Raw genomic sequence first — 21,585 nt, 5'->3', positions numbered from 1 at the left:
GCCATTGAAAACCCTTTGGAGAACAGTTCTACCCTGTCATAGGTGGGGTCGCTTTGAGTTGGAATCGACTCCGTGGCAACTGGTATTGCTTTTAGAAGTCACTCATAATGAAACAGAAATGAAAAGTCAATTTACATCAGGGTTGGTTCTCCTCCCGTTTTTAGAGATAGGGCTGAGTCCTTGCCTCTTCTTCTCATTTCCATTTAACGAAAGGCCAAGAAATTTTTGCCTTTAATGTCTAGGTATTGAAAGGCATTTTTTACATAATGTAGAGCAGAATCCTATGTTAGACAATATCTCCAGTTTCCTGGTGTCTGCTCCAATGGTTTAGTCATTGCTCCAGAATGAACATCAAGGTAATTATTTAAAGACTTTAAATTCTGAACTTTTGCATATAAATATAACTGTCAACTTTTTCCAAGTTTCAAAGAGAGGGCACATCTGAGGACAAAGGAGAGAGGATTCACAGTAGTGCCCCCTCTCTTGTCCTAGTTTCATGCCTAGTGTCCCCCTCCCACCACCATCATTTGTGTTAGTGCTGGACAAAACTAATTACCTTGATTTGCCTAGTACAGTGTATCTAAACGTTCTCAATGAGGATTTGGTGACGAGTACAAGAACTATGAAGTCATCAGGGTAAGGCAGCGTGCTCTGTCAGTGAAAATGTAGAGACTGCTTAACCAGTTGGTACTTATCTGATTAAACTGCTGGATTATTCTAAAATGAGTAGTGCACAGTAGAGACACAAAGATGAGCAAGGAAGTAACTGGAAACAGTGGCAAAGGCAGATCTTCGTGGAGTTGACAGTACCTTCTTTGCTTATAGCAAGCAAAATGCTTCAGACGATGTGAACGAAAGCCTGCCTTCATCATGTTTAAGGGAAGAGTTGGCAGTTTACGCATATTTGCATCTTGAATTTCATGGTAACGGTACACATGGCAACACAATTTTCTAGACATCCACACATAACCCAGAAGCACACGTGACTGTTGCATTAGATGTTTGTTTTAGATTTAATCCAGTCCCGGTAACGAGTTACTTTGGTGTAAAGTCCAGGTTTGTTTTTTTTCCCACAGTCTATCCCCCAGCTTACTATTCCAATAAGATACCAGATGTTTCTATCACGCGCAATAACCAGTGGTCCTCCGGAATCACCCTGGAGAAGGAAAAAAAAAATATATATATGGTCAATGTGATAAAGAGGTGTCAGAAATGAGAGTTAATCAGCTGAAAATCTAATAATATTTTGTACTGATATATGCATAAATAATACTATTTTACTTATCATTAGTATTACTTACTGCTTACTCTCTGCTAATGATCTGGAAGGTAGTGTGAATAAAGCCATCGTTTCAGTTTTATTCTTGTAAAAGTTTTATTTCTGCTCTGCACAATGCTCACAAACTGAACCTAAGTCCAGGCAGCCAATTCTTACCAAAGATAACCTCAAGACTCAACTAAAATGTCATCTCCTCCATGAAGCTTCTAAAATCTATTAGACAGAAAAAAATCTCTTGCTTTGAATTTGAATTACACCTTGTTAGACCACTTACACTAGTTGATAACAAGGTATCCTGGATGCAGTATCCCTGTGCAGCAATAGGCTTGAGAGGAGAAAGATATGCAAAGGGCACTCTAAGCAAATGCGCATTATTTATTACTGAAAAGACTGTGCTCCCAGACCAAAGTGGAATCCCTAGCCCTAATGACCTTGTTTAAAGCATGAGATGGATAAGGACTTCTCTGGTGTCCATAACCTAATGTTTAGACAAATCACTTTTAAATTTATCTTTAGCGACGGACCTATTCATCCAATCTGTCTTGGAAGAAGTAGAGCCAGAATTCTCCTTACAAGCAAGGATGGCGAGACTATGCCTCACATACTTTGGACATACTATTAGGAGGGACCAGACCCTGGAGAAGGACCTCATGCTTGGTAAAGTTGAGGGTCAGCGAAAAAGAGAAAGACCCTCAACGAGATGGATTGACACAGTGGCTGCAATGATGGGCTCCAGCATAACAACGATTGTGATGATTGTGCAGGACCAGGCAGTTTTTCGTTCTGTTTTACATAGGGTTGTTATGAGTCGGAACCAACTTGACGGCACCTAACAACAACTATTTATTAAAAAGAAATATTATGTGGAAGCCTAATACAGGCTTCTTCACAAGAGGAATTGTCCTGTTTGAATCAGGGATTGAGGCCTAAAGCCTTGTACCTTTAGTTCACTCCCTCTCCCTTCTTTTCCCGTAATTTTAAGTAGCCCCCAGTATTCAGTGGACACAGAAAATCCTAGCCTACACCTAAAACACTCATCCTCAGCTCCTTTCCCTTAGGCTTACATCCTAATTTAGGTCCTCAGTATTTTACTATCTAAAAGGAAGCAAGGGAAAGTGAACTCAACCATAAAAAAAAAGAAAAAAACCCAATGGAAAGAGAACATCAGCTCCTATATGTATTTATTATATTCCTCCTCCTAAGGTCATGTGATCAAGTTGTATTTTAGATCACCCATGCTGCTTCTGCTTCCTCTACCACAGACGACTCAAGTAGAGTGAGGCAAGAGAGACTTTTCATTGCAGAGAATGTAGCCAACTCCTGGTCTCTTTGTTTGGTTGTTTTTTGTTTGTTTGTTTGTTTGTTTGTTTTGTTTTAGTTACTTTGTGCTATTAGATAGTAAATTCCTTGTGGAAATAGATTATCTTTTTTTATATATATATATTATCTTTATGTTTCCTCCAGTAACTGCCACATTCCCTGGCATTTAATAGACTTGAAAAATTTTGAAAAAAAAAGTAATTGTTTATTATCATCACATAACAAACAGCCAATAGCAGATCAATAGTGGCACCTTTGTATATAAAGAAAAGCACCCATGTATGTAAAATTCTGGAAAAGGTGTTGTTGTCCAGTTGATTCTGACTCATAGTGAACCTATAGGACAGAGTAGGACTGTGTCCTAGAATCTCCAAGGAGCGAATAGTGGATTCGAATTGCTGACCTTTTGGTTAGCAGACTAGCTCTTAACCACTACGCTACCAAAACCAAAAAAACAGTTGCCATCGAGTCAATTCTGACTCATAGTGACCCTAAAGGACAGAGTATAGCTGCCCCATAGGATTTCCAAGGACTGCCTCATGGATTCGAACTGCAGACCTTTTGGTTAGTAGCTCTTAACCACTATACTACCAGGGCTCCAAAATTCTCAAAAGCCATTTCTAATGCTTCAAAAAAAATTGCTAACTTTTTGAGCCCAGTCTCAAATGCTATATGTAAAATATTTACTATTTTAATTATCTATTTTTAGTCCTTTGAATATCTAGACTTTAAAACTGACAATCTCTTTAAATGCTTAATGCTTAAAATTAAAGCTGTATATGAGTGAGGAAAAGTTATTTAATTAGTTTCTAGATAGATATGATCAGTAAGTCACAAAACACTTTATAATGAGTAAGTGTAGATAAATATGTTTTTTGTTTGCTTGTTTTTTTTCAAAATAGTGTAATTCCATCTGGATGTACACTGTTTTAAAGTTAAAGGTTTAGACACCAGTGAGGCAACTCATGATCGGCTGTGGTGACATCTGCAGTCCCCATCCCACAGCACGTTGCAACTAGTAGGAATTAGATACCTATCTGTTGATTGATGACTATAGCTTGAAGCCATAATTGTAGGGCTGCCTGGATTGGTTTATACTATCTGCTTCTAGTTCATCTCTCTAGTCATAGTCCTAATTTGCAGCTGATGGCCATTTTTAACATATGGTGGTACACAATAACAGGGTGTTATACCAGAAATATTTTTTATGGTTCTTGCACTTCTCTTATTTAACACTGTCTTTGTACAACTTAATTGCATAGAGTCATGTGAAATGGCATTGGTTTGTGTTCTGGAAGATCATGCCTTCTTAACAGAGTTGTTTTTGTGGATTTGAGTCTATTCTTACCTCACAGGCATCTTTTTTTCCTTCCAAGAATCCAGCACATATCATTCCTGATGATACGGCACCACCATATACCTGAACCTGATTGCATACGTCATTGCTTATAATCTCTACTTGAACTTCTCTCAGAGTGTTTGGAAAGAGATCTAAAGAAGGAAAAAATAGATAAGTAAAGAAGTTCCAGATTATTATAGTTAATTATTGAGTCTTGCATATAACGGACCAGTGACAAAACATGCATCTTCAAATTGTGGGACTCTGGGCTGGATCACAATGCTCAGATTCAAGTTACATTTCTTGGATGCCTTCTATATGCTAGGTACATGTTTGGTACTTTTACTCTCATTATCTCTGAAGGCACTGGTAAAAAACAAGGCTACAGGGATTGATGGAATATCAATTGAGATGTTTCAACAAACAGATGCAGCGCTGGAGGTGCTCACTCGTCTATGCCAGGAAATATGGAAGACAGCTTCCTGGCCAACTGACTGGAAGAGATCAATATATATGCCTATTCCCAAGAAAGGTGATCCAACCGAATGTGGAAATTATAGAACAATATCATTAATATCACACACAAGCAAAATTTTGCTGAAGATCATTCAAAAACGGCTGCAGCAGTATATCAACAGGGAACTGCCAAAAATTCAGGTTGGTTTCAGAAGAGGACGTGGAACCAGCGGTATCACTGCTGATGTCAGGTGGATCCTGGCTGAAAGCAGAGAATACCAGAAGGATGTTTACCTGTGTTTTATTGACTGTGCAAAGGCATTCGACTGTGTGGATCATAATAAACTATGGATAACATTGCGAAGAATGGGAATTCCAGAACACTTAATTGTGCTCATGAGGAACCTTTGCATAGATCAAGAGGCAGTTGTTCAGACAGAACAAGGGGATACTGATTGGTTTAAAGTCAGGAAAGGTGTGTGTCAGGGTTGTATTCTTTCACCATACCTATTTAATCTGTATGCTGAGCAAATAATCCCAGAAGCTGGACTATATGAAGAAGAACAGGGCATCAGGATTTGAGGGAGACTCATTAACAACCTGCATTATGCAGATGACACAACCTTGCTTGCTGAAAGTGAAGAGGACTTGAAGCACTTACTAATGAAGATCAAAGACCACAGCCTTCAGTATGGATTGCACCTCAACATAAAGAAATTACAAAAATCCTCACAGCTGGACCAATGAGCAACATCATGATAAATGGAGAAAAGATTGAAGTTGTCAAGGATTTCATTTTACTTGGATCCACAATCAACAGCCATGGAAGCAGCAGTCAAGAAATCAAAAGACGCATTGCATTGGGCAAATCTGCTGCAAAGGACCTCTTCAAAGTGTTGAAGAGCAAAGATGTAACCCTGAAGACTAGGGTGCACCTGACCCAAGCCATGGTATTTTCAATCACATCATATGCATGTGAAAGGTGGACAATGAGTAAGGAAGACCAAGGAAGAATTGATGCGTTTGAATTGTGGTGTTGGTGAAGAATATTGGATAGACCATGGACTGCCAAAAGAATGAACAAATCTATCTTGGAAGAAGTGCGACCAGAATGCTCCTTAGAAGCAAGGATGGTGAGACTGTGTCTTGCATACTTTCGACATGTTGTCAGGAGGGATGAGTCCCTGGAGAAGGACATCATGCTTGGCAGAGTACAGGGTCAGCAGAAAAGAGGAAGATCCTCAAGGAGGTGGATTGACACAGTGTTTGCAACAATGAGCTCAAGCATAACAACGATTGTAAGGATGGTGCAGGACCAGGCGGTGTTTCGTTCTGTTGTGCATAGGGTTGCTATGAGTCAGAACCGACTCGACGGCACCTAACAACAACAACAACAATCTTATTTAGTCCTTGCAACAACCACCGAAGATGGATATGAAAGTTCTTTTTCAGATGAGGATACGGAAACTCATCTGGTTGGAGTGGAATCACATGGAAAAATCTGACAGATTTGCCACCTAACCTGGATATCTGCCGCATCACTTTACAAAGAACTTAGCTATTTTAGGAATTGAGAATCCTTTGGGAAAAGCAGTATAGACAGAGCAAGGCTGTACTGTCAGGAGGTAATTTAATACTGGATTGCTGAAATCCCATGGTGTCCTAAGAAAGACCATGTTTGCACTGATAGTAACTCATATTTCTATTCAAAACAAATACCAGGGCAAATTAAAAATGCCAGGATAAGAAATAGATCATGATTGATTATTTAACCACACATTGATTGATTATTATATGAAAAGCATTTTAGTTGCATATCATATTTTTAGTGGTTATACTCTTCTCCTTCCCCCTTTAACGGCTTTCATTTGAAAGAATATTATCCTTCATAGAATGATGGCTGTTCTGCTGAAAGACATTTGAGAGAAGATAAGGAAGGGGTGTTCTGTTGATTTGAACGGTGAGTCAGGGTAATTCTATGCTTAAGGGCTTTTGGCTTAGAAGTAGTAGATATGAGTTTGAACACCGTTTGTACAGTTTTTGTGCTCCATGACCTTGGGCAAGTTACTTAATCTTACTAAGCATCATTTTACTCACCTATAAAAAGGAGAAAATAGTACTAATCTCACGTGTTTATTCTGAGGGTTAAAAAATAATGAATATAAATGGTTATGACAGTACCTCGCTTTATATTCTTAATAAATGGAAGCATTTATTTTAGAATTTTAGAGGTTAGGATTCTATATTTAAAGTCCATGTGGACCAGTCAATGCTCAGTGTCTGAAAGCTTCACTTCAATGTTAAAAAAGGACGGTAAGAAAGTTTAAGCTTTTAGAAGAAGAGATCTAGGCTTCTAGGGATTTTGTCATTCACTGTAAAGAAGCCTGATTCTCTGGGTAAAACTGGTAGGTTTGCTTACCTAGGTTAACCATTTTGCTGAAGAACTAAGTATAGCATCTCTACGCTCATGAAAGGTTACCTAGAATGATTCTGCATGGCAGTCATCACTTTTAAGCATGAAGGGTCGCTGTTTTTTCGTCGCCATCTCTGATTCTGCTTGAAATGGTCCTGGTGAGAGAACCTGCTCGCTATCTCTCTCTCTCTCTCTCTCTCTCTAGTTAGTTAGTTAATTTTTAAATGTAAAGTATTTGTGTAAGTGCTTCAGCAATACCCAGTGCTCCCTAATTAGCATTTGAAAGTATTCCAACTACTTATTGTTTCTGTGTGCCTATTTTTATTTTAGCTAATTTGTCTAGGATGAGTAGTTTTAAATTACAAATGCTTATAGTTCTTTAATTTCACCCAAAAAGTCCAGTTCAGCTGCTTAACAATATAACAAGTTATTTTATATAAATAGAGCAGAAACTCTTGAGAGAGTAAAAAGTGTCTTATTACAAGTTGTCTGGTAACAAGATTTCTAATCAGATAAAAAAAATTGTTGTATAAATTATAGGAGCTTAGGAAAAGAAAACCTGGGTTCTTTGTCTCAGTTTCAAAATGCAGGAAAAAAACCATGATCAAATGCCTAATATTTAACCTTAGCCTGATGTATTGCAAATTCATAATATTCTGAAAGATTTACAGTTTATTAGGTAGCTAAATGCACAGTGATCTGCACACTATCGGGAATTGAGTGATTCATGATGAAGTCCCAAATCACTCTTGAACTACTTCTTTGACAGAAGGCAGTGTTGAGTTTAATTGGATTCTAGAAAATAAAATAAACTGTTGCCACTGAGTCAGTTCTGACTCATGGTGACCCCATGTGTTTCAGGATAGAGCTGTGCTCCATAGGATTTTCAATGGCTGATTTTTCAGAAGTATATCATGAGGCCTTTATTCCAAGGCACATCTGGGTGAACTCAAACCTCCAACCTTTCAGCTAGCAGTCAAGCTTGTTATCTGTTTGTAACACCCATGGATTTCTGATAAGATTCTAGAGGAAGTGTTATGGTGCTGCCCAAGTGGGAGATACTTTCTATTTCCACTCCAAGCAAAAGTAGCTTGTTTAGCCCCAGACAATTTTATTCCCTTTCATACTAATCACCATCGCATATAGAACAATGCAGATCTCTAGAGAGATGAGGAAGAGATATTCCAGGTTATTACAATAATGCAGCAAACTGGACCCAACATCAGAGTATTGCAGTGCATATTGAAGGGAAGCAAGGATTTCTGTAGAAATTGCTTGATAAGGACTCAGTAGATAGAAGCTATACTTTGAATGCATATATAAAGAAAGACTACAACTTCATAACAAAAGCCCAGATCAAAAAGCAGACATTCAAGGGTAGATTAAACCGTATGTAAAAAATACCACTAAGAGACATACTTAGAGAAGAACTGGAGATTTATATCAGGAACTAAAAATCTATTTTTACAGTTTATTGTGTATTGTTGTTGTTGGGTGTCATTGAGTTGATTCTGACTCGTAGCAACTTCATGTGGCAGAGTAGAACTGCCCCTAGAGTCTTCTAGGTTTTAATCCTCATGGCAGGAGATTGCCAGGTCTTTCTCCCATGGAGCTGTTGGGTGGGTTCGAACTGCCAGCCTTTCAGTTAGCAGCCACGAACTTAACCATTGCACCACCAGGGTTCTTTATGTATTATTAATTGGGGTAAATGTCATACAGATCAAATTCTTAAAGTCCCAGGCTAAGGTGTTCCATAGATATGTGGATCACTTAATATTTAATGACTACATGAGGAATTAACATTTAATTATTAATAATATTAACAATCTGGATATTAATGATATACAATAATATTAATAATATTTAATGTCAGGTGATGAATAGTCCATTCATATTGCTTGCTTAAGGCTATTTCTGTGTAGGTCATGACAGTATAGAAGCTTATCATTACTACTGCTCACATGTCACATACTTTATTAATCATGCAGCCGTAGTAGAGTCTCTGTATATGAAAACCAGTAACAGAAAGAAAAATGCATGATGTGAATAAATATTTTAAATAAGTTTTTTGAAAGAAAATTATCACCAATTTCCAAAATAGCCCACAAAAAAGACAATAAACATAGATACCTTGTAATAGTAAAGTCAAAGTTTTCATAATTCATCATATCTGGTTTTCTTGTTTGTTGTTTTTGCCATATTTGTCATGGGACATGTTGATTTAATCTCTTATTCTACTTATTATTTTGATTTGGTATCTTATTTGATATCTCTACTCAAATGAAGGATAGGTTTTGTTTTGCCTGATTGTTTTTGCTGAGATACTCACCATTTTTTCCCAAGGCTCCCCATCCAGTGACAAACACTTTACTCTCAGGCAAGACTTCAAAAGTAGCATCCGGAAGACAGACTCTATGCACGTCATCAGAAAATGTGACGGGGGTGGCAAGCTTCACCACAGCGATGTCATCTTCATGCTCATGGGCAGCATAGTTTTCGTGAATGATAATTGACTGGACATTCCTTCTCATCAGTGGAGGGCTTATGGTTGTTCCAAAACTAACCATCCAGAGTTTTGGGTTTTTGTAACTGATCACAGATTAAAAGGATTATAGTTGGTTCATTTCTGATCTAAGTTTGCCTGGAACTATATGTGGGCATGGGATGCAAGGGTGGGAGAAGGGCAGATATTTGAGGTGATGATTCTCCCACCTTTTTACTTGAAGCTTCTCCCTAGTACTGCTTTGCTTTCTTCTAGCTTATAACAAATCCCCTTGCTAGAATAACTTAAATTCCTCTCTTTGGCTGGCGGGGGTGGGAGGGGGAGAGGTGGTATTTTTAAAAGGAAATAACACGTAATAGTTATTCAATAAATAAAACTTGCCATGTATACTCACATATAGACACACAGACACACATATCCATGCACAGTTATATTAATGTACATATAGCCATTGAGATAGATGGTAGATAGATTGATAGGTAAAAGGATAGATAAATTGAAGCCATATTGTATATATTATTTTCTCCTGCTTTCTTTTACTTAGCATTTTATTCAGAATATTTTCTGAATTTATATGAATTTTATGAGTTATGTATCTTTTTATTATTTCCAATGTTCCATAAGTTAAATCTTCAAAAATCATGCCAAAAAAAAAAAAAACATAGTGCCAAAAATATTTATATGAGATACCAGATGTAAATTTTGTGGGTTGGGATACTATTAGCAGAGTTTTTTTTTTTTTTTTTAATCCACAACATATCTCAAGAAAACTGGTGAATATGTTCAAATTTTGACAATGGTGGCCTGTTTTTAGTTAAGAATGTAATTTCAATTAGAACTGAAGATACTCTAATTTTTTCTACTATTCTTCAGTAATTGTTGCTTCTTCCTAAGCCTACTGAGCAATCGTGGGTACAACTGCGGAGGCTTAAGATGTTCATAAGGAGCCCTGGTGGCGCAGTAGTTAAAGTGCTCAGCTGCTAACCGAAAGGTCAGCAGTTTGAACCCACCCAGCAGCTCTGAGGGAGAAAAGACCTGGCAATCTGCTTCTATAAAAATTACAGCCTAGGAAACCCTCTGGGGCAATTCTACTCTGTCACATGGGGTCACTATGAGTCAGAATCCACAAGAGGGCACACACAACAACAAGATGTTCATTGGAGTCGTGGGTGGTGCAATGGTTAATGTGCTAGGTTGCTAAAACGCATTCTTGGTTGCTAACTGATGGTTGGATTTTCAAGGCCACGCAGAGGTGTCTTGGAAGAAAGGCTCAGATTTACTTTCAAAAAATCAGCCATTGAAAACCCTACGGAGCACAGTTCTACTCTGATACACAGGATTAACTCAACAGCAACTGGTTAGGATGTTCTTGAAGGAAATGAGAAGTGGATAAGAATTACAGGGTGTGAAGGTGAGAGAAACTGGTGGAATTGGTGATCCCGTTGATGCGGGCTGAGAACTTACTTGTCAAAGCAGTGAGCGGCAGTCAAGAGCCACTCCTTGCCGATCAAAGATGCTCCACAGAAATGGATACCACCTATTTGCAGGCTGGCTTGCCATGGCCAAGCAGCTTTCCTAGCCACAACACCACCAGCAATTCTTTCCATGGAAGAGGATGGCGACTGCCTCCCTACACCACAACCTGTCAGAAGAAGATAAGAAGGTAATTTCTAGAGAAACCTAAATGTGTATAGGTATGTTTGGCACATAGTTAAGGGTGCAATCATTTTTAAGTGTGTTTTGCTTTAAAGAAAGGTTCATTTTATATAATGTTAACTTTGGTTAATCTTAATCAAAATTAACATTATGTATAATACACCTCCCTGGTGTATTTAATGCAATTTCACTTTAAAATTTGTTTTTTAATATTTTTCTGGTCCATTTTTGTTTATGTACAGCAGTTTACACCAGAGCTATTTGACATTTCTGAGTGTACACTGTAGATGTGCACTGTGTAAATGTGTGTACAGTGTGTAATGTACAGTGCATAAATCTAAATATACACTGCTTATTACAGAAAATATCATTTTTACTCTTGTAAAATATTTAATATTGCAGCCATTCTATCACTACAGCATAAATGTCGAAGTTCATATATTAAAGTTGGTGGGTGTATGTTAATTTTAAACAAAATTTTCTGTGTTTCCACAGTAAATCAAAGAAAAATAAATAAGATAAAATGAAATTGTCAAAGAAGTCATCAGTGACATTTTCTTTGAGGAAGTGCAAGCATTTCCAACAAGTCCATATGAACATTGCCACTTATTAGTAGTATTTATTTTCCTGAAGGGAATTATGGCACTTATTTATTCAGAGATACTATATGCTTTTGAGAAATATTAAGTGTGGGAATTGAGAAAGTCTAAAATGTGTGTTTGGAGATTTGTTCTTTGATTTATAAAAGTCTCAGCGATATTCTTGAACTTACAGCTGTTCAGAATGTGCTCTGCTTGTACGTCGTTCACATCTGGAAAAAACAATATGATTTTTCAGCAGGGAAACAATTATAATTTAAAATATGCTTACATAACATGAGTGTTTCCTGTTGGAAGAAACTGCATTAGTCAGGAAAATCTTACTTTAAAGACAATAGAATAAAATTCTACAAAAAGGTGAGGCCTAAATATAAATCAAACTCTTCTATCTGACTATATATGGTCTCCAGGGATCTCCTGGTTCATGATTATAAAAGCACTGACACAGAGAAGGATATCGTTTGCAATAAAGGAGAACTGCAGCTAGTTATTGAAATGCTATCCCAATTTATTGAAATATAAATTAAAACAGAAGAAGATGTAGGACCAGTTTTACATATGAACTCTTCTTATATGTTTGGACACAATTTCCTTCTGTCTTAATTCTCACAGTGGTGTTATGATAATGGCTTTGAGTAAATCTTGAAATCCTGGCATCTAGACTTGGTCCACAGGCGGTCCCTATGGAATCAGAGGCAACACTATATTAAGAAATCCTTAAAATGTGTTACCCTGATGGTCACTTTTTTTGTAAAGTGAAATAGAGGAAGACATGATAAGTGGTTGTTCCACAAAATTAGTTGAATCATTCCTTATGGTAGATAGTATAGCAATCCACACACATCTGTAGAGATGAATTTTTTGCTAAGCCTACAAATTGATGAGTCATGAATTTTGGTCAGACTCTGAAGAGGACCCTGAGTTCGTCTGCAGAGAACTATGCTTAGGAAGTTTATTAGCATATACCCCTTAGAATTAGGTTTTGCCAATAAGAATAACAACCCTCTAATGGCTTCCTGGGGCCCTGGTGGCATCATGGTGAAGAAACATGGCTGTTTGAATCCAATAGCTGCTCTTTGGAAACCCTGTGGGGCAGTTCTACTCTGTCCCATAGAGTCACTATGAGTCAATCAACTCAACAGCAATGGGTAATAGCTTCCTGCACCACTCACGTGACAGTTTGTCATACTGGGGTGGCTTGTGTATTGCTCTGATGCTGGAAGCTATGCTACTGGTATTTCAAATATCAGCAGGGTCACCCAGGTTGCAGCTGAGCTTCCAGACTAAGACAAGCTAGGAAGAAGAACCCTGACGGTCTACTTCTGAAAAGACTGGCCAGTGAAAACCTTATGAACAGCAGTGGAACATTGTCTGATATAGTGCCAGAAGATGAGCCTCTCAGGTTGGAAGGTACTCAAAATATGACTACAGAAGAGCTCCCCCTCAAAGTAGAGTTGATCTTAATGAGCTACAGAAGAGCTCCCCCTCAAAGCAGAGTTGATCTTAATGAGATGGATGGAGTCAAGCTTTTGGAACATTGATGAAAATCAAAGACTACAGCCTTCAGTATGGATTACACCTCAACATAAAGAAAACAAAAATCCTCACAACTGGACCAAGAAGCAATATCATGGTAGATGAAGAACATATTTAAGTTGTCTAGGATTTCATTTTACTTGGATCCATAATCATCACCCATGGGGAAGCAGTGTTCAAGAAATCAAACAACGCATTGCATTGGGAAAATCTGCTACAAAAGACCTCTTCAAAGTGTTAAAAAGCAAAGATGTCACCTTGAAGACTAAGGTACACCTGACTCAAGCCACAGTGTTTTTGATCCCTTCATATGCATGTGAAAGCTGGACAATGACTAAGGAAGACCGAAGAAGAATTGATGCCTTTGAATTATGGTGTTGGTGAAGAATATTGAATATCCCATGGACTATCAGAAGAATGAACAAGTCTTCTAAAAATTACAGTCAGAGTTCTCCTTATAAGTGAGAATGGTGAGGCTTCATCTCAAGTACTTTAGACATGTTATCAGAGGGACCAGTCCTTGGAGGACATCATGCTTGGTAAGGGAGAGGGTCAACAAAAAAAGAGGAATTTACACAATGGCTGCAACAATGGACTCAAGCATAACAACTTGTGAGGATGGCACAGGACCAGGCAGTGTTTTGTTCTGTTGTGCATAGGATCGCTATGAGTTGGAACTGACTCAACGACAACACCTAACAACAACAATGGCTTCTCTGACTTCTAGAATAACCCAAAACTTTCTATCTGGTCCTATATACCTTTTTTTATTTATGTCTGGTGTCATTTTGAACTTCTCTTCTTACCTAGTACTTGATGGCCACCCTGTCTGCAGTCTTTGATATAGCTTTCGCCTCTTTCAGAAATGCTTTTCTGCTGGCCTTTGCAACCTTGGTCATTCAGACCTCAGCTTAAAAAGCCTCTCCTCAGATAGGTCTTCCATGACAACTTAATCTAGTCTCCCACTATCTGTTCTCTGCAAAGAGTTTAATATTATTTGACATTACCTTGCTTATTTACTTGTTTACTTGTTTCTTAGACCAATATCTTCTCACCTACATTAGAATATAAATTCTATGAGTGTGGGGACCTTAGTTCCTGGCATACAGAGTTTCTCAATAAATACTTGCTGAATGAATTTATGAGCCACAATGATAACTAGCACTTCACTGTGTCCTGTGTACTAGGGATTGTGCTAAACACTTTACATTAATTACCTATTATAGCCCCATAAAAATATCACAAGGCAAGTCTATTAAGAACCTAATTGAAGTAATTCTTGAGGAAAAAGTCTTGTCCTGCAACCCATTTTACTGTAAGTTCAATTACAGTTTAGTGCCATCCTCTGTAAGTTATGGATCAATGAGAAAGAAAGGGTTAGCTCACAGAAAATTTAATCTTGACCCTAGGGTCTTCTCTATGTAGAAGCTATTGATAAGCTTCTATGACAGAGCTATATTGCATGTGTGAACATTATCCAATAAATACATACTTTTCTGCAGGATAAAAGAGATTGAATTGTTCCAGTCCTGGAACAAGATGGTATAGACTCACTTCTTTCTGCTCCTTCCCTATAAATACAACTAAATACCTTGAAAATTATCCATCAGGCAATGATAGAAGAACTCTGAAATTTGGAAGGAAGAAAGCAGACTAGTCAGAGACTTCAGGACTTTAGGAATAAGCTGTGACGTGTTATGTATATACATGGTAATATCTAGAGCAACAACTGGAGTCCCTGGGTGACACAAACAGTTAAGTGCTTGGCTGCTAACCAAAAGGTTGGAAGTTTGAGTCCACCCAGAGGTGCCTGAAAAGAAAGGCCTGGAAATATACTTCAGAATAATCAGCCATTGAAAACCCTATGGAGTCCAGGTCTACTTTGACACGCATGGGGTTGCCATGAGTCTGATTTGACTCCACAGCAACTGGTTTTCTGAGCAACCACTAGGAAAGCTATACAAAGCAATAAATTAAAAAAAAAAATCATTATAAAGAAATCAAAATGGAACATTAAAAAATAAAACTGATGGAGCTGAAAGGAGAAACAGACAAATCCACAGTTATAGTTTTAGATTTCAGCATCCCACTCTCAACATCAACATTCTCAACTCAACTGAAAATCAGCGAGGATATAGAACTGAACAACAAAATCAACCACCAAGATCTATTTGACATTTATAGAACACTCCAACCATCAACAGCAGAATACACATTTTTGTCAAGTGCGTATGGGACATGCACTAAGATAGATCAGATCCTGAGTCATAAAACAAACCACAATGTATTTAAAAGAACTGAAATCACACAGAGTATGCTTTGTCCATAATGGAATATGGTCACATAACAGAAATCAATAACAGAAAGATAACACGAAAATCTCCAAATGCTTAGAAATTAAACAACATGCTACTAAATAATCCATTGGCTAAAAAGGAAGAAAAAAATACATAGGATGGAATAAAAATGGAAACACAACATAGCAAATACTGTAGGATACAGTGAAAACAATAGAGGAAAATTATATCACTAAATGCTTACATTAGAAAAGAGTTATGATCTCAAATCGATAACCTAAGTTCCTACCTCAAGAAACTAGAAAAAGAAGAGCAAAAAAAAAAAAGCTTGAAATAAAGAGAGTGAAAAAAATTACAAAGAGTAAAAATAATGAAATTGAAAACAAGGAAATAGGGAACATTAATGAAACAAAAAAGCTGATTCTTTGAAATAAAATCAGTAAAACTGATAAACCTCTGGAAAGTCTGATAAAGACAAAAATAGAGAAGACACAAACCACCAATATCAGGAATGGAATAGAGGATAGCAGAAAACAGCCTGAAGCACGGAAGAAAGATGTGCAGTCTGCTTCAGTAGAGATTTACAGCCTTAGAAGCCCTGTGGAGTTGTTATGAGTTGTAATTGACTCAACGGCAGTGATTTGTTTGGGTTTTAAGGGCATGCTACAAATAACTTTGTACTGGGTTACAAATAGCTTTGTACTCTTACATTTGGCAACTTAGAAGAAATACGTCAATTCCTCAAAAACACAAACACAAAAATTCAGAAAAGATGAAATAGATATGAACAATCTTATAACTATTAAAGAAACTGAATTTGTAAGTAAAAATTCTTGAAAAAGAAATCTCCAGACTCAGATGGTTTCACCGTGGAGAATTTTATTAAATATTCAAAAAGAATTTTACACAATCCCTTTCAGGAATTTGAAAAAAAGACAACACTCCCAAACTCATTTGGTGAGATCACTATTAACTTTAACCAAACAAACATAGGACAAAAGAAAAAAAGAAAATTAAAGACCTATGTCTCTCATGAACTTAGATGCAAAAATCCTCACAAAATGTTAGCCAGTTGAGTCCAACAGTGTATAAAAAGAATAATGCACCATAGCCAAGTGAGATGTATTCCAAGTATGCAAGGATGTTGAGTATTTAAAAGTCAATCAGTGTAACCCACCATATCAACAGGCTAAGGAAGAAAAAGTATGTGATCATATCAATTGACAGAAAAAACATTCCACAAAATTCGACACCTGTTCATGATATAACCTCTCAGTCCATTAGGAATAGAGAAGAACTTTTTCAACCTCCTAAAGAATATCTACAAAAATCCTTAGATCTAACATCATACTTAATGGTGAAGACTGAATACTCTCCTTCTATGATCAGGAACACGGCAAGTATGTCCACTATCAGCACTCTTATTTAGCATAGTAATACAAGGCCTATCCAATGCAGTAAGGTAAGAAAAAGAAATGAAAGACATACAAATTGAAAAGAAAGGAAGAAAACTGTCTCTATTTGTAGACATGATGATTGTCTACATAGAAAACTTCAAGGAATCTATAAGACCAACACAATAATCAATTGGATTTCTATATACTGACAATAAACACGTAGAGACCAAGACAAAAAGTGTGATAACATTTATAATTGCTCCAAAGAAAATGAAATATATATGTATAAATTTATCAAAATTGTACAGGATTTGAATGTTAAAATTATAAAATGCTGATGAAAGAAATCAAAGAAGACTTAAGTAGAGACACATATTGTGTCTCTGGATTAGAAAACTCAACATAGTAAAGATGTCAGTTCTCCCCAAACCGATCTATGGGCTTAAGGCAATTTCTATCAAAGTATCAAAAAGTTTCTTTGTTGATATAGACAAGCTTATTCTAAAATTTACATGTGAGGCAAAGGAACTACAGTAGCCAAAACAATTTTGATAAAGAAGAATGAAACAGTACTGTACGGCTTATGATATAGCTGCAGTAATTAAGACGATGTGGTCCTAGCAGAGGGATAGACACATAGATCAGTGGAACAGAACAGAGAGCTCAGAAATAGACCCACATGAATATGCCCAATTAATTTTTGACCAAGGACAAAAGTAATTTAATGAATGATGGATATAGCCTTTTCAATAGTGGTGCTGGAGCAAATTAATAGTCATTAGGAAAAAAAAAAAAAAGAACCTCTATCTAATTCTCATACCTTATACAAAAATTAAGTCAAAATGAATATAGACTTCAATATAAAGCCTAAAATGGTATAACTAGAAAAGAACATAGGAGAAAATAATTGAGACCCAGGACTAAACAAATAGTTCTTAGACTTAGCCCCCAAAGCACAGTTTATAAGAGAAAAAGTTTTTATGCTTAGTTAAGCCTCATCAAAATTAAAAACTTTCACTCTCTGAAAGACTTTGTTAAATGGGTGGAAAAGCAAATTACAGACTAGAAGAAAATATTTATAAATTACATATCTGACAAAGGCCTTGTATCTAGAATATACAGGGAAATCTTAAAACTCAACATTTAAAACAACAAGCAACCCAATTAGAAAATAGACAAAAGACTAACACAAACGTTTCACTCTACAGAATGTACGTATGGCAAGTAAACACAAGAAAAGATGTTCAACATTATTAGCCATTTGAGAAATGCAAATACAGCCACAATGGGGTATTACAACATGTCTATCAGAGTGACTAAAATGCAAAATGGTTGTAGTACCAAATGCTGCCAAGGATAAAGAGAAACTTGATAACTAATACAATGCTGATGGGAATGTAAAATGGTATAGTTGTTCTGGAAAATAGTTTGGTAGTCCTTTTCAAAACTAAAAATTGATTTGCCATTTAATCCAGCAATTATACTCTTGGGCACTATCTCTAGAAGCTAAATTCAAATCTTTCCCCTGAGCTTTATTGTAATCCTGTAAAAAAATACTTCTAAAAAATTCGATTTTTTTCCATTGCTGGCAAGTCAATTCTGACTCATAGCAACCCTATAGGACAGAGTAGAACTGCCCCATAGGGCTTCCAAGGCTGTAACCTTTATGGACACAGATTGCCATGTCCTTCTCCCTGGAATGGCTGGCAGATTGAAACCACAAACCTTTTGGTTAACAGCCAAGTGCTTAACCAGTGTACCACTATGGCTTCTTTATAAAAAATTAAGTTGACTACATTTCTCTACTGAACATAAGATATTATTTAGCTAACTCTGCCAATATTTGTGTCTGTGGGCATGTGTGTGTTTTAGCTTTCCTACTGTCTTTTTCAAGACAAAGTTATTCTCCAACTTCCCAGGCCAGAGTTTCTAAAGATACCTGAGGAAGTCCATAAAATAATACATCAAATGAATTTGTTTGTATTTTGTACTTTTTTGAGGCATTTTTACACTTCATGAAAGAATAAGTTCTGTAATTGTTACCATCTTATTTTGCAGAAGTGGAAACTGGATACGAATTTCAGCAGCTTATCCAAGTCTACGAAAAAAAAAACAAAAAACCCACTGCCGTCGAGTTGATTCTGACTCATAGTGACCCCGTAGGACAAAGTAGAACTGCCTCATAGGGTTTCCAAGGCTGTAAGTCTTTACAGAAGCAGACTTTTCAGTTAGCAGCCAAGTGCTTTAACCACTGCTCCACCAGGGCTCCTACCAAATCTACACTATAGTGATTATTGCTAGAACACAGGTTGTCTGAGCCCTAGTCTAGGGTTCTTTCTATTACCACCTATAGCCTCACCAAGAGTGAATTCCATGCATTTTTGTCTTTGTACTGCATATGTTTAAATGATGCTTCTTATCTTATAAACTCAACTTTTTTTTTTCTTTCAGATTTTTTAGTTTTATTTTATTGTGCTTTAGGTGAAAATTTACAGTGGAAATTAGTTTCTCCTTCAAAAATTTATGCACAAATGGTTTTGAGATATTGATTGGATTCCCTCAATGTGTCAGCATTCTTCCCTTTATATTCTGGATTCCCAGTGTCCGTTCATCCCATTTTCTTGTCCCTTCCTGCCTTCTCATCTTTACTTTTGGGCCAGTTTTGTACATTTTGTCTTGTATACTTGACTAAACTAAGAAGCATGTCCCTCACATGTGTTATTGTTTGTTTTATAGACTTTTCTTATCTTTGACAGAAAGGACTTTGAGAGTAGCTTCAGTTCTGAGTTAGTAGGGTGTCCTGGGGCCATAATCTTGGGGGTTCCTCCAGTCTCTGTCAGACCAGTAAGTCTGATCTTTTTTGAATTTTGTTCTCTGTTTTTCTCCCACTCTCTCTGGGACCCTCTATTCCTGTCAGAGCAGTAGAAGGTGATAGCCAGGCATCATCTAGTTCTGCTGCGTTCTTTCAGATTTTTGTTTACGTGTACAACCTCTAATTTTTTCCATACAGTTCTGAAACTCTAGATTCTGCAGTGTGCCGTGGTATTTATCAATTCATTTATTAATTTGAATTAATAAGTATCACAGAACACTGAGGAACCTAGAGTTTGATTTCTAGCCACTTTTAAGAGATTTAGCATAGTTTACAGAGTTGAAGATAAAACAGGACACCATTCATTTAATATTGAGTTTCTACCCTGTGCTGAGCTCTATATAATCTTGGGGATATGATTGTGGCTAGGGCAGATACATTTCATGGATTTAATGAATTATTAGTCTTTTGCAGAGAGAAATGAAATAAACAAACAAACAAAATACAAATTAAAGTAGCCCTCAAGCACTCTTGCAAAGCACAGAAGTATCAAGAAGTATTACCAACAGGAGGGGGCCTTTTGAAAGGAATGAGGGATGCCTCAACAGTAACTTACTTAGACAGGCAATTGAGAATCTGATGATGATGGTGGCTCACCAGCTGATGCCTGTGGGAACCATTAATGACTGAAACCACTGAATGGCAGCCCACATCTAAAAACACTGTGGGTGACTTAAATCCTTCTAATACCATAGAAGGGGTAAGAAGTGGGAGGAAGATCTAGAGAATACATTCATACCATTTAGCTTGATGGGAATTCAAAATAAAAAGTTCAATTCAAATTTCTTAAAACACAAACACACCAACGTTATATTTCTTACACATATGCATCTCTTCAACAAAATTGCCTTCGGAAAGTCTTGTCTCTGTTATCTAAAGTCCAGTGCATTGGATTTAGAGTCTACTCTGTTCTATCTGCATGATCAGCAGAACTGAATGTTAGGCAATACTTACAGAGACTTCAACTCCTTATCTCCAAGTTATTTTTTTTTTCTTTCCAACTTTGGCAAGGGCTGTAATGTAATTTTCTCTTCTGTTAAAATATTGTCATTTACCTGCTCTGTTCCTCTAGAACAGTTTCGGGGGAAAAGTGATGGGGGAAGACTTACTGGTGACTTGTAATTTTCTGTCAGCCTTATAATCTCATTTCTCCATTTCACAACTTAAATTCTGGTAGAATGTCACAACCTTAAAGCTAATTTGTAGAAGGCTGACAACAGCCTTGGAATTATAATGAACTTTGTTTAAGCTAAGCATTTATTAACCATCTCCTTGTGTCTCCGCTGCTAATGAGCTAGTGTCTCTAAACCTGAGGCAGGTACTTTCAGGACCTGGGAGGTCTTGAGAGGCAGGTATCCTTCTGCCTCCTACATGCCCTGGACCAATCTTAACCAGCATACTATAGAAAGGGTTACAGTAGTGTAACCTATAATGCCAAGTCTCCTTCACTTGTATCCAAATCATGTTTATGTCCCATACATTGTTGTTCTTAAGTCCATACTCATTCTTATGTTCTGGATTCAGATTGGGGTCAGTTGCTAGCAAAGCATATCCTGTTTGGTAAAGCAGAGGGTCATTGAAAATGAGGGAGATCCTCAATGAGATGGATTGACACAATAGCCACAACAATGGACTCGAACATATCAATGATCATGAAGATGGCACAGGACTAGGCAGCATTTTTTTCTGTTATACATAAGGTCATCATGAGTTGGAGCTGACTCGACAGCAACTAACATTGCAAGGTGATGATCCGGGCACTAGAGATTGCTGTATGTGTAGCAGAGTATAGGTTTTATCACACACATCCTAATTCAAACAATTCCACTAAAGTCTTTGAAAAAAAGGAAGAAACGCTATTATATTTGGATATTGTCCAACTCTCGTTTTATACTTATTTCCATTCTAATCAAAGGAA

General features: G+C 37.0%; 1 protein-coding gene across 1 annotated transcript in view; it reads right to left on the bottom strand.

Annotated features, from left to right (window-relative positions):
* Positions 1-675: 675 nt before the first annotated feature.
* Positions 676-21,585, bottom strand: part of LOC100676159 (transmembrane protease serine 11G-like) — a 50,019-nt gene continuing 29,109 nt past the window's right edge. The window contains exons 6-10 of the mRNA XM_064286311.1: positions 11,739-11,777; positions 10,775-10,952; positions 9,137-9,396; positions 3,948-4,090; positions 676-1,156 (exon numbers count right to left, since the gene is read on the bottom strand). Of these exons, the coding sequence (XP_064142381.1) occupies positions 995-1,156; positions 3,948-4,090; positions 9,137-9,396; positions 10,775-10,952; positions 11,739-11,777 (782 nt within the window). The 3' untranslated portion in view covers positions 676-994. The remainder of the gene's footprint in view (positions 1,157-3,947; positions 4,091-9,136; positions 9,397-10,774; positions 10,953-11,738; positions 11,778-21,585) is intronic.

Source organism: Loxodonta africana, chromosome 5 (assembly GCF_030014295.1).
Source record: "Loxodonta africana isolate mLoxAfr1 chromosome 5, mLoxAfr1.hap2, whole genome shotgun sequence".
Classification (NCBI taxonomy): Eukaryota; Metazoa; Chordata; class Mammalia; order Proboscidea; family Elephantidae; genus Loxodonta; species Loxodonta africana.
This window is presented reverse-complemented; position numbering and strand designations above follow the sequence as displayed.